This window comes from Microtus oregoni, unplaced genomic scaffold, assembly GCF_018167655.1.
Source record: "Microtus oregoni isolate MIOR12 unplaced genomic scaffold, Mior012 000005F_ref0000423, whole genome shotgun sequence".
In the NCBI taxonomy this organism is placed as follows: domain Eukaryota; kingdom Metazoa; phylum Chordata; class Mammalia; order Rodentia; family Cricetidae; genus Microtus; species Microtus oregoni.
Genome location: NW_024543064.1, coordinates 23,312,849 through 23,327,615, shown reverse-complemented (window position 1 = coordinate 23,327,615; position 14,767 = coordinate 23,312,849). Strand labels below are relative to the sequence as shown.

Here is a 14,767-nt window from a genome sequence, read left to right as displayed (position 1 = left end):
TCCTTAATTCCTTAGCCATGTAGCTTGTGGATCTCCAGAACCCGAGCCTATCATGAGGTAATCCCCAACTATTTCCCCAGAATTCTTTCCCTGTGGGGGGCTTCCTTATCTTTCTGTCTGGGTTTTCCATGCTGGCCCCCCCACCTACCTGAGGCATCAAATAGAAAAGGAAGAGGAAAGGTTCGGGACCACAGCATCAGCCTGAGCCCCTCTAAGCCCTGGCTTCTTGAATGTGGTGGAGTGGTTCTAAAGCCAGAGCAAAGCCAAGTCTGAGTGCAGAGAGAAGGCCTCAAGAACAAAGTACTCATGACTATCAGCCTGCCGGGGCCAGCGAAAGGGGAGAACCAAACAGGCTGTATAAAATCTCTGACCAGGAACTATTTTTAACAAACTAATTTATTTCTCAGAGTCTAAAACCCTCTTGAGCAGCTTCCCTGGTGTGCACTGAGATCCAGCTTCTTATGCTTCAAACTCAAACTCAAAGTACTGTGGGTCGAAGTAATGGATGCGGACGTAACCGTCTTCACCACCGCTGCTGTAGCTGGAAAGAGACGGACAGGGACGGTCAGATGCTGCTGAGGGGACACCTGGGCAGCCAGACACAGCAAATGGGCAGAGACCCTCTGGCCGCTGAGCGCATGCTCTCCAGTGGGGCCATACCTCTTGCCATCAGGATGGAAGGCAACACTGTTGATAGGTCCAAAGTGGCCCTTGACTCGCCCAAACTCCTCTTCAAAAGCCAGATGGAAGAACCTGGGGGGGAGGGTGGGTAGGAGACCAGCTATTCAGTCTCCATCTCCTTCCAAAACACACCTGAAGCAGCAGTCTACACAATGAAGGCTGCTGAGGCAGTATTCTGTGTAACAAAGTCAATGAAGTAATAGGATACAGGGAAGAAAAAAGTGAAGTCATAGGGAGACCACCTAAACGTCTGCTTCAGCATACAGCAAATACCAGGCACTACCATGAGCTGTGCAGTGCTCTAAAGTGAAATATTAATGCATTTACTTAATCTGCACACATCTCTGAGGTGTGTATACTACCCTTGTCCTGTTAAACCGTCTAAAGTCCCAGGCACAGAGGGAAATACAGCATCACCTAGGCCCTTGGAGATGGCTGTAGAGACGAGGCCCTGCATAGCCCAGAGGAACTAGGAGGTGGCTGAGGCCAAGGATGACCTTGAACTCATGGTCTTTCACCTCTGGAGTAACTGGAACTGTATTACAGACTTGGGGCTACCACCCATTGGTAGTGCCAGGGACACAACCTGGAGTGCTGGCAGGTACTTTAGCCAGCTCTCTGCCCAGCTGACCTCTGACCTCATCTGCTGTACCAGACACCTGTCACACTCCCTGTGATCCTTTGTGTTCATGTCTGTGTGGTTTCAATGTAGAAGGGCTTGTTTCCACTTTACCTGGCTTCAAACTTGCCAATCCTGGTGGAGGTTGTGGTTACATCCATGGCTTCCTGGCCACCTCCCAGCACCACCTAAAGAAAAGAAAGTGGAGGTGCAGCCAAGACTTACTTACCAGCCTCCGCGCTCTGCTAAGGCCTCCTACCTACAGGGGGAGGATCCTCAGGGAGGGGATGTGCAGCCGGTACAGGTACCCCTACATACTTCCCATCCATCACTCAGAAGTATTACAATGCCAGGAGTCCCCTCCCTGTATGAAGCCATTTCCCCCAACATTTACAGTGTAATTGTTGGGAAAACATGCAGACTCCAAAAGCAGGAAGCCCGAGTGGGGTGAATGACTTACGTGGTCATAGTTGGGAGAGAGGGCAGCTGAGTTGACGGGACGTTCTGTTCGGAAAGTCTTCTGATGTTCAAGACTCGTGGAATCAAAGAGCTGGGGCGAGAAAGGGCGGGCAGAATTTGTGATTGGGCAGGTCAGACTGGTTGACCGTGCATCAGGAGCCTGCAAAGCTCCACCAGACTCCTCCCCCAGGCTCACCTTAGCTGTGTTGTCCTTGGATGCAGTGACAAACATGGTCATGTCTCTAGACAACTGGATGTCATTGATCTGCCGGGAGTGTTCCTTAACATTCACCAACACCTCCCCAGACTGGAAAAGGAGGAAGAGTTAGACTGACTTGCTGGAGTCCCAAGCTACTGCTCCTCAGAAACCTGAGAGAAGCTGGACAATTTTAATAATTAGTTAATTAATTTTTTTGAGACAGGGTTCCTCTGTGTAGCTTTAGAGCCTGCCCTAGAACCCACTCTGTAGACCAGGATGGCCTTGACCTAACAGAGATCGGCCTGCCTCTGCTGGGATTAAAGGTATGTACCACCACTGCCTAGTATCAAGCTAGACTTTTTCCTTTACCCCTTCCTTACCTCCTCAATCTAATCTCTCACCCCTAACCTCCTCCCCCCAGTCTTATTTTTGGTACTGGACGGACTGACCAACCCTAAGTACTCTATCATTGAGCAGTGATAGCACGTGTCTTTAACCCCAGTACTCAGGAGGCAGAGGCAGGTGGATCTCTTGAGTTCAAGGCCAGCCTGGTCTACAGAGTGAGTTCCACGACGGCCAAGGCTACACAGAGAAACCCTGTCTCAAAAAAAAAAAGCCAAAATAGAAACAAAACAAAAATTTATGTGTACGGCTGTGTGCCTTCTTACACATATATGTCAGTGCCCGTAAGTCAGAGAACATCTAATCTCCCTAGAACCTGAGTCACAGCAGCTGTGAACTGCCTGATGTGGGTGCTGGGAGCTCAGGTCCTCTGCAAGAACAGCAAGTATTCTTAACCACTGAGCCATTCTCCCCACTGAGTTGTCTAAGGTTGGCCCTGAACTTACTCTGTAGCCCGGGCACACATGAAACCTTTGATTTCTTTTTTGAGACAACTTTTTTCTTTTTTTCACCATATATGGCTGGCCTGAAACTGGTTCTGTAGACCCCGAACTTAGATCTACCTGCCTTTGCCTCCCAAGTAAAGGTGTGTGCCACTTCAGCTCGCTTCAAGCCTGGAACTTTTGATCCTCCTGTTACACTGGTCCCATCTGTCACTAGGTGGATATAGGTCTAGACTACCACACCTACCTGGAAATATATTATTTTTTCCTTTTCATTATCACATCTCCCATTCTTTTTGTTTTATTTTTCGAGACAGGGTTGCTCTGTGCAGCTCTGGCTGTCCTAGAACTAGCTCTGTAGACCAGGCTGGCCTCGAACTCACAGAGATCCACCTGCATCTGCCTCCTGAGAGCTTGTTTTAAGGGCAAGTACCACCACCGCCCAGCTGTCCAGTTCTTTTTATTCAGGATCACTCTACCTTAGCTTCCCAAGAAACTGACCTACAGGTGCATACCCCTCTGCCTATCACCTAGGCATTGTGGGATGTCTAGAACTCCACATCCTCATGCACACCAACTTGTTCAGCTCCATAAGCCTTCTAAATGGCAAATATAATAAACAACCCACTGCCCAGAGAAGAATGGCTCCTCACCTGACATACAAAGACGTTTACTCTCTAGCGCCCTCCACTTTCCAGAGGCCACAGTCAGGCTTCTGCTATACCTCCATTCCCCAATACTGGGGATTGAATTCAGAGCCTCATGCTGGGCAACTGCCCTTCCCCTGGGCTACACTATAGACCTTTGCTTCTGCTATTCCTCTTAACTATGCAAAACTATCTTGCTAGAAGCTTTTTTAAAAAACATTTATTCATTTTTATTTTATGTGTCATGAGTATTTTGTGTACGTGTGCATGTGTGTTTACCATATTCATGCCCAGTAGTCAAGGAGACAGAAGATATCAGATTCCCTGGACCTGGAATTAAGGACAGCTGGGAGCTGTCCTTAATTCCAAGAGTACACTCTGGATTTAGCTGAAATCCAGCGTGGCGTAAATATAGCATGATTCAGGTACTGGCGATTTTGAAGTTGGTCTCTGATTCTCATTGTTTTTCTAGGACTCTCACCCAGGGCCTAACACTCTCTAGTGACAGGGAAAAGCTTATCTGTGACCACCGTAACTTGCCCTGAGTAGCTGGCGACACTCTTCCCAACAGCTAATGTCACCTGGTAACAGCGGCCCCTTACCTTGGCACTGTACTGGTTGAGTTCTCCACTCTCATGGCCTGCGATGATGCACTCCCCCAAGGGTCCCCAAACGGCACTGGTGATCTTGGAGTCGTTGCAGGGGATCTTCATGTAGGGCTCGTTGCTGTCTGTGCACAGCAGCACAGGTCAGGCCCTGGGGTCTGAAGCCATATCCTCCACCTCTGCCCCCCTGGTCCTAGCCCTCACCAATCTGGCTTGGATCCCGTAGATCAAAGAAGCTCACGAAACACTGGTACCCCATCTGCTTATCTGTGGAGAACATGATGATGTTGCCCCCAAAGTCAAAGCCACAGGTGCGCACAGCTGAGTTGGTCTTCAGTAGAGCCAGCTGCTTCCCTGGGGAGAGGCGGGGTCTAGGTTACTCTGGGCTAACATAGCAGGGAGCAGGACTGCAGGCCAGAACTCCCCCTCCCCACTGCTGCTCCCCAGCCCCACCCTGCAGCACTTCCTCCCATCCCTACCACCACCACTTATATCCCTATCAATCCATCTCCCAGGTCTGTGACTTCTACTTTTGTTTTGTGACCCAGTTTAAGCAGGGCCACCCGTGTGACCACTAGAACCTGTTGGGATCACAAGTGAAGGCAATGACTTCCGTGCTCCCTGAATCTGGAACTAAGTTCTCTGCTTCCACAATAAAGGCTTCTCTGGCCTCAGCCTTCAGTTTCATCTAAACTTTCCATTCTCCTGCCTCAGTGTCTGTGTGCTGTCACACACGGCTTGTCCCAGCCCTTTACCTGGACACTCCTTGCTTTCCCTCCAGCTTGTGCCCAGACTCCCTGCTCACACCTTCCAAGGCCACGCACTCCCACTCCAGAGGTCCACTGTCCCTCTCTGGCCTTCCTGAACATGTCCTACTATCTAATGTGACGTTTCTTCCCCAGCTAACTCCTTGCTGTTTGTCTGTTGTCTCTTCATCAGCAGACAGGAAACCATCTAGCTCTAGTCCTTCAGAACACATTTGCTTGGACAGGTACATGAAGTTGGTAACTTCTTGCTGAAAAGCGAATGGCCCAGGCTTACCTGTTTCACAATCCCAGAGACGACAGCTGTTGTCAGCTGAGCCAGTGAGGACATGCTTGGTGTCCCCTGAACAAGGCGTTAAGAAACATGATTCGTGCTCAAGAAATGGCCCAGAAGTTAGGGGCACTGGCTGATCCAGAGGTCCCAGGCTAGATTCCCAGGACCTATATGGTGGCTCACGATTCCAATTCCAGGGAATTCAATGCCCTCTTCTGGCCTCTGGGGACACCACACACACACACACGTAGGAAAATCATTCTTAGGGTTGGAGAGACAGTTCACTGGATGAAGTCCTTGCTATGCAACCATGAGGAGCTCAGTTAGAATCCCCAGGTGTGCCAGCAGTCCAGTGCTGAGAGGTAAAGTCAGAAAGTTCAGTGATTAGAGAGCCATGCCTACCTACCTAATCCGTGAATTCCAGATTTAGTGACAGGTCCGATTTTTGCCTCAAAAAAGAGTGGCAGTGGTGGTACACACCTTTAATCACAGCATTCAAGAGGCAGAGGCAGGCATATCTCTGAATTCAAGGCCAGCCTGGTCTATAGAGCAAATTTCAGGACAGCCAGTACATAGGGGTAGTTGGCGGGATTGGGAGGCGGAAGAGATGGCTCGGTGGTCGCTCTTCTAGACAACCCAGGTTAGTCTTCCAGCACCTACAGGGTGGCTAAAGCCATGTGTAATTCCTGTTCTAAGGAATTACCCTCTGCTGACACTGCATACGTGGTACACAGGAAGACACACATGCAGGATACTGCACACAAGAAGACACACATGCAGGAAAAACATCCTTATAAATAAAACTACATCCTTCAGAAAGGAAGAAAGGTTGAAGAGCAACTAAGGAGGACAGCTGATGCTGACTTCTGGTCTGCACACACAGATTCATCACAGACACAGATATGCATACACCTGGCCTGCACACACAGATTCACCACAGACACAGATATGCATACACCTGGCCTGCACAGATTCACCACAGACACAGATATACATACACCTGGTCCACATAAACAGATTCACCACAGACACAGATATACATACACCTGGTCCACATACACAGATACACCACAGGCATAGATATACATACACCTGGTCCGCACACACAGATACACCACAGGCATAGATATACATACACCTGGTCCACACACACAGATTCATCACAGACACAGATATGCATACACCTGGTCCACATACACAGATTCACCACAGACACAGATATACATACACCTGGTCCACATACACAGATTCACCACAGACACAGATATGCATACACCTGGCCTGCACACAAAGATTCACCACAGACAAAGATATACATACACCTGGTCCACATACACAGATTCACCACAGACACAGATATACATACACCTGGTCCACATACACAGATACACCACAGGCATAGATATACATACACCTGGTCCGCACACACAGATACACCACAGGCATAGATATACACACACCTGGTCCACACACACAGATTCATCACAGACACAGATATGCATACACCTGGTCCACATACACAGATTCACCACAGACACAGATATACATACACCTGGTCCACATACACAGATTCACCACAGACACAGATATGCATACACCTGGCCTGCACACACAGATTCACCACAGACAAAGATATACATACACCTGGTCCACATACACAGATTCACCACAGACACAGATATACATACACCTGGTCCACATACACAGATACACCACAGGCATAGATATACATACACCTGGTCCACACACACAGATACACCACAGGCATAGATATACATACACCTGGTCCGCACACACAGATTCACCACAGACACAGATATACATACACCTGGTTCACATACACAGATTCACCACAGACAAAGATATACATACACACAACCTTGTGTTCTCTTGGAAGTCATCCAAAGCGTCTTCCAGTTCAGTCCCAAAGAGCCTACCTCACTCTCTTACCTCAGAGTGTTCCAACCTTCTTCTGTCTCCCCCACCGATGAAGCAACTGGGAGTAGGGGACCCTATTCTCCAGAGCGCCATAGCTTGTCAAACTCCCAACCTCATAGCCAGCATCTCAGGGCTGACTGACTCACAGCCAAAAGGATACAGTCAGCATCCACACACCACACAGCGCCAGTGTGGCCCATGTAGGTGCCCAGCCTTTCGCCATTCACCGAGTACCACACATTGACGATCTGGAAGAGTAGAATGACAGGCCGGGTCACATCCCAGAAAAAGCAACAGCTTAGTTGGCCCAACAAACCCTCTGTAGACTCTAGCCGAGCCCAGTCTGCCCTCTGCTCCTTTATTAGAGGAGCACTATAAAAGCAGACCAGCTCCTGGGTTTTCTTCTTCCTAAAGGTAAGCACTATTGAACCAGTCAAAGGGCAAGGTGAGTTCCACTCTGGGGAAAAAAACAACAACAAAAAACATTTGGTGTAGCGGGGCGGTGGTGGCGCACGCCTTTAATCCCAGCACTCGGAATCTCTGTGAGTTCGAGGCCAGCCTGGTCTACAAGAGCTAGTTCCATCCAGGACAGGAACCAAAAAGCTACGGAGAAACCTTGTCTCGAAAAATCAAAAAAAAAAAAAAAAAAAAAAAAAAAAAAAAACCAAAAAAACATTTGGTGTCCTGTCTAACTGGACAGATGGCAGTAAGGACGTATGGGCTCCAGTGCTACTTTGTCACCTCCCTCTGAACTTTGTCCTTTTTTTTTTTTTTTTGAAACTGGGTTTCCCTGTGTAGCCCTAGCTGTCCTGAAATTCACTCTGTAGACCAGGCTGCCCTCAAATTCAAAAATTCGCCTACCTCTGCCTCCCAAGTGTTAGGATTAAAAGCGCGTACCACCACTGCCCAGCTAACTCTGTCATCTTTAAAAGGGCTAGAGAGATGGCTCGGAGGTCAAAGAGCCGCTCAAAGAGCACAGGCGGCTCTTCCAGATGACCTGGGTTTGATTCCCAGCACCCATGTGATAGCTCCAACCGTCTGTAAATCCAGTCCCAGGGGATCTGATAACCTCTTCTGGCCACCTCAGGCACCAGGTATACACATGCACATACAATGCAGGCAAAACACGCATGCCCATAAAAATCAACAAACTCATTATATATAAATATACATATTAAACAGCAAGCTGTGTGTGGTAGCACACACCTATATCCCCAGCACTGGGAGGCTGAGGCAGGAGGATGGGGAGGCACAGGTCAGCTTGGAAAGACAACCCATCCTTGCCAACATCTTTCCTCAAAGGGCGGCTGTGAAGTTCCAATAAAATAAATGTCTGAGAAACATAAAATGGAAGTGACTACCATACACCAGGTGCAGTGAGAAAGCATTTAATGACCTCATTTTGTTGAGGGAGGTTCTTGAAGTTCCATGTTTTATTAAAAGGGAAAATTGTAATTTAGAACGGCATAATGTCAGGTTCCAAGTCACGCTGCTAGCAGGTGCAGGGGTTAGGACTCACGTCAAGCTCTGACTTCAGACTACCCACTGATAGCATCAGTTAACTGTCTCCTCGTACAAATGCCTCAAAAGGCAGTACCCAAAGAGACGGAGCACTGAGTATCAACACGGACTGAACAGACTAAGCTATGGACAGCCTCACTAAATTCCACGTCTCTTTCCTCTTTCCCTTTCTGGTGCTAGGGATCCAACCCAGAGCTAGGTGCACACGTTAATCACTGGAGTCTGAACTACAACCCCAAGACCCCCATAATGGCACGGCTCACGGATCAACTTTATCCTCCAGATTGTAGAGGCTGCGCGTTCTGGTTCTTCCCATCCTCGAGTCACTAGGGCTGATCCCCTCCCTCCAGGCCCCCCACCACACAGTCTTATTTCTCTTCTTCCTGGGTACTCGTTCCTACCGACCATCAACTTATCTTAGGTCTCCCAAGTAGAATGCTGTCGCTAGCCTACCTGCTTTTCAAAAGAATTCCCCTCAGACAGCAAGGCTTGTTCACCCACCACCCGAGGGTGCGAATTCGTCCCTCCGGGTGCCCCGCCCTCCCGCGTTCTCTCCCTCCCTCCCTCCCGCCGCCGCTCACAGGGTCTTTGGCCACGGTGAAGAGGAGATCTCCTTCGCGGTTGTACTTGATTTGAGTGATGGACCGCTCATGGCCCTGCAGCAGGATGGGCTTCTGCGTGGACAGAGCGGGAGTGTCAGCGCCAGGAATCCCGTCCCACCCCGACTGCGGCCCCACAACCACAGCACCCCACGCGGCAGCACCATATGCCCGGCACTCACCATCCCGGCGCTGACGCGAGGAGAGGCAATGTGAGTAGGACCGGACGTGGACTAGAGGCAACTTCCTGCTGCGGGGACTCCGCCCCTTGACTCCCGGAAGTAGAGGGGCCTGGCGTTACCATGGCGGCGTCTCTGGGTGGGTAGCTGGCCCCGCCCCTCCGCGGACACTGACTCCGGCTAGGGTCTCCTATCTCACTACCCCCGGCACCCGTGAACCCCAGCCCTGCTAAGCCCGGGACGGACTCACTTCCCCCACCGTCGGTGCGGGACCTCCCGGCCTAGCGCAGCCCAGCGCGGAGAGCTCGGGAGGAAGATGGAGCCGGTCAGCCGAGCCGGAGAAGGCCGGGGAGGACCTGGGTGACTCTGCTCCTTTGCTTTCAGGGCAGGTCCTCGCTCTGGTGCTGGTGGCCGCCCTTTGGGGTGGCACGCAGCCTCTGCTGAAGCGGGCCTCCGCCGGCCTGCAGCAAGTGCATGAGCAGACGTGGGCCCGGCAGCTGCTGCAGGAGATGAAGACTCTCTTCTTGAATACTGAGGTGCGTCTGTGGACTGGCGCTCCCTCGCAGGAGCCGCTGAGCCAGCATCCCAGCCCACCTCCTCCTCACTAGAAGCTCCAGGAGGAGTCACTTATTCCTTGTGATCCTCGGCGTTATCTTTGGTAAAATGGAAACTATATGATGACTAATGTGTAGGGCAGATGTGATAGTTGAGGGAACGGGGCGGTGGTGGTGGTGCACGCCTTCGGGAAGCAAAGGCGATCTCTGTAAGTTCGCAGCTAGCCTGGTCTACATAGCAAGTTCCAGACAGTCAGGACTACACAGAGAAACCTTGTCTCGAAAAATTAAACAACAACAAAAGAATTGAGGTAAGACACATAAAACACTTAGCATTGGGCCTATTACAGCATATATATTCTGTCCATGGCTGGTATTATTGTTATTGCTACTTCACCAATTATAGAACTACTGTGAGCCTTTTCAAAAGCTTTCTTTGGGTTCAGTTTGCCCTGGCGAAGACCATAAGGAAGGGCATTGAGGAATTGCCTCCAGCCCAGGTCTGCCCAGGTATGCAGCCAGCTAGATCTGCAGGACTCTCTGGGCCAAGGGGAAGAAGGGGAGAAGAGATGGAGTCCTGTGAGTTCCGAGGAGAGGGATGGAGCTGCAGGACCGGGAGTGGACTTCTTGGAAGGAGTGAACTGGCACTCAAGGCCATACAGGCTTAGGGAAGATGGGAACTGGCCAAGTTGAGGGAGAGGGCATTTACAGCAAGAGTATACATTGAATTTTTTTTCTCTGTGCCCTAAAAGGGTCCTCAAGTAGGTGAGTCTTCCTGGGAATTTATTTATAAATTAATTATTTGTATTAGATATGTTGTTGAAATAAAAATTGTTTATTATATATAATAATAAACATGGGCATTTATTTATCCCTCCCCTTTCGGGGAAAAGCCTGTGTAAGAACAGCAGTTCTCAACCGGTGAGTCATGACACCTTAGGGTTGGATATCAGATATTTACATTACAATTAATAGTGGAGGCACTGGGGAGATGGGTCTGCCATTAACAGCATTAGCTGCTCTCATGGAAGACTCAGGTTCAATTCCCAGCACCCACATGGCAGCTCACAACTGTCTGTAAATCCAGTTCTAGGGACTCTGACACCATCTTCTGGCCTTAGAAGGTACTGTCTGCACTTGGTGCATAGATGGTTATGCAGAGAATAAAATAAGTAAAATGAGGGGGCTGGAGAGATGGCTCACTGGTTAAGAGCACTGGCTGTTCTTCCAGAGATACTGAGTTCAATTCCCAGCAAACACATGGTGGCTCACAACCATCTGTAACAAGATCTGGTGCCTTCTTTTGGCATGTGAGCTTACATGGAAGCAGAATGTTGTATACATAATAAATAAATAAATCTTTAAAAAAATAAGTAAAATGATTTAGAACAGCGACAAAAATACAGTTATGAAGTAGCAATGAACCAATTGTATGGCTGGGGGTCTCCAGGATACGAGGAACTGTGTTAAGGAGTTGCAGCGCTGGGAAGGCTGAGAACCGCTGTGCTAGCAGGTCAGATGATGATGTTGCGTGAGCAGGCAATGTTGACAGACTTTTCCTCTTTCCAGTATCTGATGCCCTTTCTCCTCAACCAGAGTGGCTCCCTTCTCTACTACCTGACCTTGGCATCAACAGGTGGGTCTCTGGCTTGGAAGTCCTCCGCGGTGGAGGCCATATTTTATGAAGGGAACCAGAAATACCTTGAGGGAGAACATCTATTTCTAATCCCCCTCCGGGTCCCAGGGGCAGTGAGGTGGGTGTGAGTGTGGCCGTCTCGTGCAGCAGCAGGAGAGGGAAAGTTCATTTTGCTGTCGTAAGTGCTGACTTGTTTTCTTTATTTTGGGAGGAGGGGACTTATTGTGTGGGGGATAGTTTTTCTTTTTGCTCAGTACTTTTATTTTTTCATTGCATTTATTTTCTCTCTGTGTGTGTACACATGTGTGCATGCGTGTGTGTGTGTCGAGGACAAGATTTGGGAAGAGGCTCTCTCCTTTTACCTTGTAGGTGCTCTGATGAGCTCAGATCCTCAGTCTCGATGGCAGGTGCCTTCACCACTGAGCATCCTCCTGGCCCTTGTTGGCTGTTTTTGAGACAGAGTCGCACTGTGTAACTCAGTCTAGTTCCAAAATCATGATCTTCATGCCTCTGTATCCCGAGTGCTAGGATTAGAGGTGTGTTCACCAGTCACCCGTGTAAGCGAGGCTCTGATGACTCTGATTCCACTGTGCACTGCTTTCTTAGCCTAAAATAAGCCCCTTATTTAAATCTTGGTTTTTAGATAGTGGGCCTCATAGCATTGTGAAGAAGATTGATTCAGTGTGTCTAACAGAGTGCCTGACATACAGTAGAGGCTCAATAAATATAAATTTTCTTTCTCCAAATGTTTCTTAACTGTTCCTAATACATCAGATTACATATTCATATCATGACCTTCGGAGACAAACATGCTTAACTTCATAAATTATAATATTGGGGAATTTACCATGCTTGCCTTAATCCCAACAGAATGCTAGTTGGGATTTGAAATTGTATATTAATGGCTATAAGCTGTGCCAGGGATGTAGCTCATTTGGTAGAGAGCTTACCCAGCCTGCACAAAGCTCTGGGTCCATCCTCAGCACCAAATAAACCCTTCGTGGTGGTTAACCACCCTAATTCTAGTACTTAGGAGGTGGAGGCAAGAGGAGCAGAAATTTAGGGTCATCCTCAGAAAATCTTCCTTGTAACCCTTGCTGGCCTGGGTAGGATTCAGTATATAGACCAGTTTGTCCTTGAACTTGAAGCAGTCCGCTTTTCTCCTGTGTGCTAGGAGCACCGCTGTGCACACGCTGCGTGGCCTTGTTTCTAGTCATGTGTGTGGCTTACAGGGGTACATGCTTGTGCTCGGGTGTGGAAGCTGAGTCAATGCTGCGTGTCTTTCAGAATCACCCTCTACTGTGGTGTTTGAGACAGGGTCGCTGTCTGGCACCAGAGCTCACTGGTTGCCCATCCGAGCTGGCCAGCTGGCTCAGGGCCCCACCCATCTCTGCCCCTCCTGTCTCCCCCACTCAGGTTACAGACACAGTCCACCTGGCCCAGCTTTTCACAGCGGGAATGATCCAGACTCAGACCTCTGTGCTTTCATGGCAGGCACTGACTGACCGGGCATCTCCCCGACCACCCCCACCTTTAATAGAGTTGTGCTGTGTGGCCCAAGCTGGCCTCGAACTGGATATCCTCCTGCCTCAGCCTCCTGGTCACTGGGATCATGGTATGTTCCCAGTATCTGCCTCATGATGCTCAGTTTTCTTTATTTTTGAGACAGAATCTTATTGTTTAGCCCAAACTGTCCTGAAACTCCCATGCTAGACCAGACTGGCCTTGAACTCACAGAGATGCGCCTGCTTCTGCCTAGAGCTCTCAGGTGTGCTGTTTAGTCACTGGTGTCAGCTTTCTGCATTTTCTTTATGTGGGCGCTTAGTGCTATGACATTTCCTCTTAGAACTGCTTTCACAGTGATGTTTTTGTTTTTCTTTCTTTGTTTTTGCCTGGTTTTTTTTTTTTTGAGATAGCCTGTATCCCTGGTTGTCCTGGAACTCAGAGATCCTCCTGCCTCTGTCTCCTAAATACTGGGATTAAAGGTGTGCACCACCACCTGGCCCCCAGAGTGATTAAGTTTACTCCCATGTCTGTGTTGTGCTACTTTTGTAAAGGTGGTGATGGTGGTGATGATGATAGATAGGACTTTGTCTCTAGAAAGGCATCTTTGCCTCTAGGGATTTTTCTTGTTCTCACTTTCCAGATCTGACTTTAGCTGTGCCCATCTGTAACTCTCTGGCCATGGTCTTCACGCTGATTGTTGGGAAGATCCTTGGAGAAGATGTTGGTGGAAAACGTAAGTCAGGCTGCTGCCTGTAAGGATAGCCGCTTGGACCTTGACGTATGTGAGCATTTCCCCCGAGTCTGTCTCCCGTGGGTGGGAGAGGAGAGGCCTTCCCTGATCTTGCCCTGGGGTAGGAATCGGGACCAGGCCCCGTCAGTCTTCCTTGGCCCAGCTCACCCCCAGCCCCTTGATGTTTTCTTTATCTCAGAGGCAGTGGCTGGCATGGTACTCGCCATCACGGGGGTCACGCTTTGCATCACAAGCTCGGTGACCAAGACCCAGGGCCAGCCCTGACCTTCAGCTCTGCTGTCTGTGCTCTGCTGTGTTCAGCGGACTCCAGGCCGAGGTGCGCCGGGGGTACCCCAGCTTGGCTCACTATAGCCTCCTCATCTCTCGCATCACATCTACCTCAGGGTCCAGAATTCCACGACAGCCAAGGAAGGCTACATGGAGAAACCCTGTCTCAAAAAACCAAAAAGAAAAAGAAAAGAAAAGAAAAAAATATAAGAAAAAAAGGAAAAAGGACCAAGGACCAGCCCTGGGATGGTTTTGTAATCTCTGGTGGGTTCAGCTATTGAGATTTAGCACTGGAGCCAGGAGTAGTGGCATGTGCCTTTAATCCCATCACTCAGAAGGCAGCTACACAGAGAAGCCTTGCATGAGAGAGAAGGAGAAGAGATTTCACACTGGAGACTTTTACACACATACCCCCAGCAGCCCTGCCCAGCAGCCGTCTGTTACTGGCCTGCTGGCCTGCTCCAGTCCACATAGCCTCGGCTGTGTGGAAAGGGCTGGCTGCAGTCTCTGAACCGCAGCTCCACAGCCTCATCACTGGGCATTACTCAGGGAGAGTGGTTACATGGCAGATGGAAGAAAAATGAGCTCAACTTCCAGTTCCTCGAGTAAGGAGACAGCTGTGCCTGAGCAGCACTTCACCGCTGCAAACACCTGGCCAGCAGCAGCTTTTAATAAATCTGCAGCAAACAAAGCTTAACAAGTATTACTTTATTGTGACAAGCC

The 14,767-nt window shown here is 49.4% G+C and overlaps 2 protein-coding genes across 6 annotated transcripts; one reads left to right on the top strand and one right to left on the bottom strand.

The window, feature by feature from the left end:
- Nucleotides 1–378: 378 nt before the first annotated feature.
- Nucleotides 379–9,395, bottom strand: Eif3i (eukaryotic translation initiation factor 3 subunit I). The gene is made up of 11 exons (XM_041652880.1): nucleotides 9,334–9,395; nucleotides 9,134–9,226; nucleotides 7,192–7,279; nucleotides 5,097–5,162; nucleotides 4,260–4,409; nucleotides 4,053–4,180; nucleotides 1,956–2,066; nucleotides 1,761–1,850; nucleotides 1,415–1,488; nucleotides 661–753; nucleotides 379–541 (listed from the first exon to the last, which is right to left on the bottom strand). The coding sequence occupies exons 1-11, from the start codon at nucleotides 9,334–9,336 to the stop codon at nucleotides 460–462; spliced, it is 978 nt and encodes a 325-aa protein (XP_041508814.1). The 5' UTR covers nucleotides 9,337–9,395; the 3' UTR covers nucleotides 379–459.
- Nucleotides 9,396–9,432: 37 nt separating this feature from the next.
- Tmem234 (transmembrane protein 234) lies at nucleotides 9,433–14,735 on the top strand. Of its 5 annotated transcripts, none has more exons than XM_041652882.1 (5): nucleotides 9,433–9,469; nucleotides 9,715–9,866; nucleotides 11,454–11,520; nucleotides 13,667–13,759; nucleotides 13,956–14,735. In XM_041652882.1, the coding sequence occupies exons 1-5, from the start codon at nucleotides 9,454–9,456 to the stop codon at nucleotides 14,039–14,041; spliced, it is 414 nt and encodes a 137-aa protein (XP_041508816.1). In that variant the 5' UTR covers nucleotides 9,433–9,453; the 3' UTR covers nucleotides 14,042–14,735. The 5 variants fall into 5 exon arrangements, with proteins under 5 accessions (XP_041508816.1, XP_041508817.1, XP_041508818.1 ...); XM_041652883.1 differs by having other exon boundaries at nucleotides 13,667–13,804; nucleotides 13,956–14,060; XM_041652884.1 differs by lacking the exon at nucleotides 9,433–9,469 and adding an exon at nucleotides 12,937–13,135 and having other exon boundaries at nucleotides 9,476–9,866.
- Nucleotides 14,736–14,767: the final 32 nt, after the last annotated feature.

Bases quoted from the DNA above. Each gene is read 5' to 3' on its own strand.
- Eif3i (XM_041652880.1), bottom strand. The intron at 4,181-4,259 runs GTGAGGGCTAGG...TGCTGTGCACAG, and splicing joins ACGGGATCCAAGCCAGATTG to ACAGCAACGAGCCCTACATG. The intron at 754-1,414 runs GTAAAGTGGAAA...CCTCCCCCCCAG, and splicing joins ATTGGCAAGTTTGAAGCCAG to GTTCTTCCATCTGGCTTTTG.
- Tmem234 (XM_041652882.1), top strand. The intron at 9,867-11,453 runs GTGCGTCTGTGG...TCCTCTTTCCAG, and splicing joins CTCTCTTCTTGAATACTGAG to TATCTGATGCCCTTTCTCCT. The intron at 13,760-13,955 runs GTAAGTCAGGCT...TCTTTATCTCAG, and splicing joins AGAAGATGTTGGTGGAAAAC to AGGCAGTGGCTGGCATGGTA.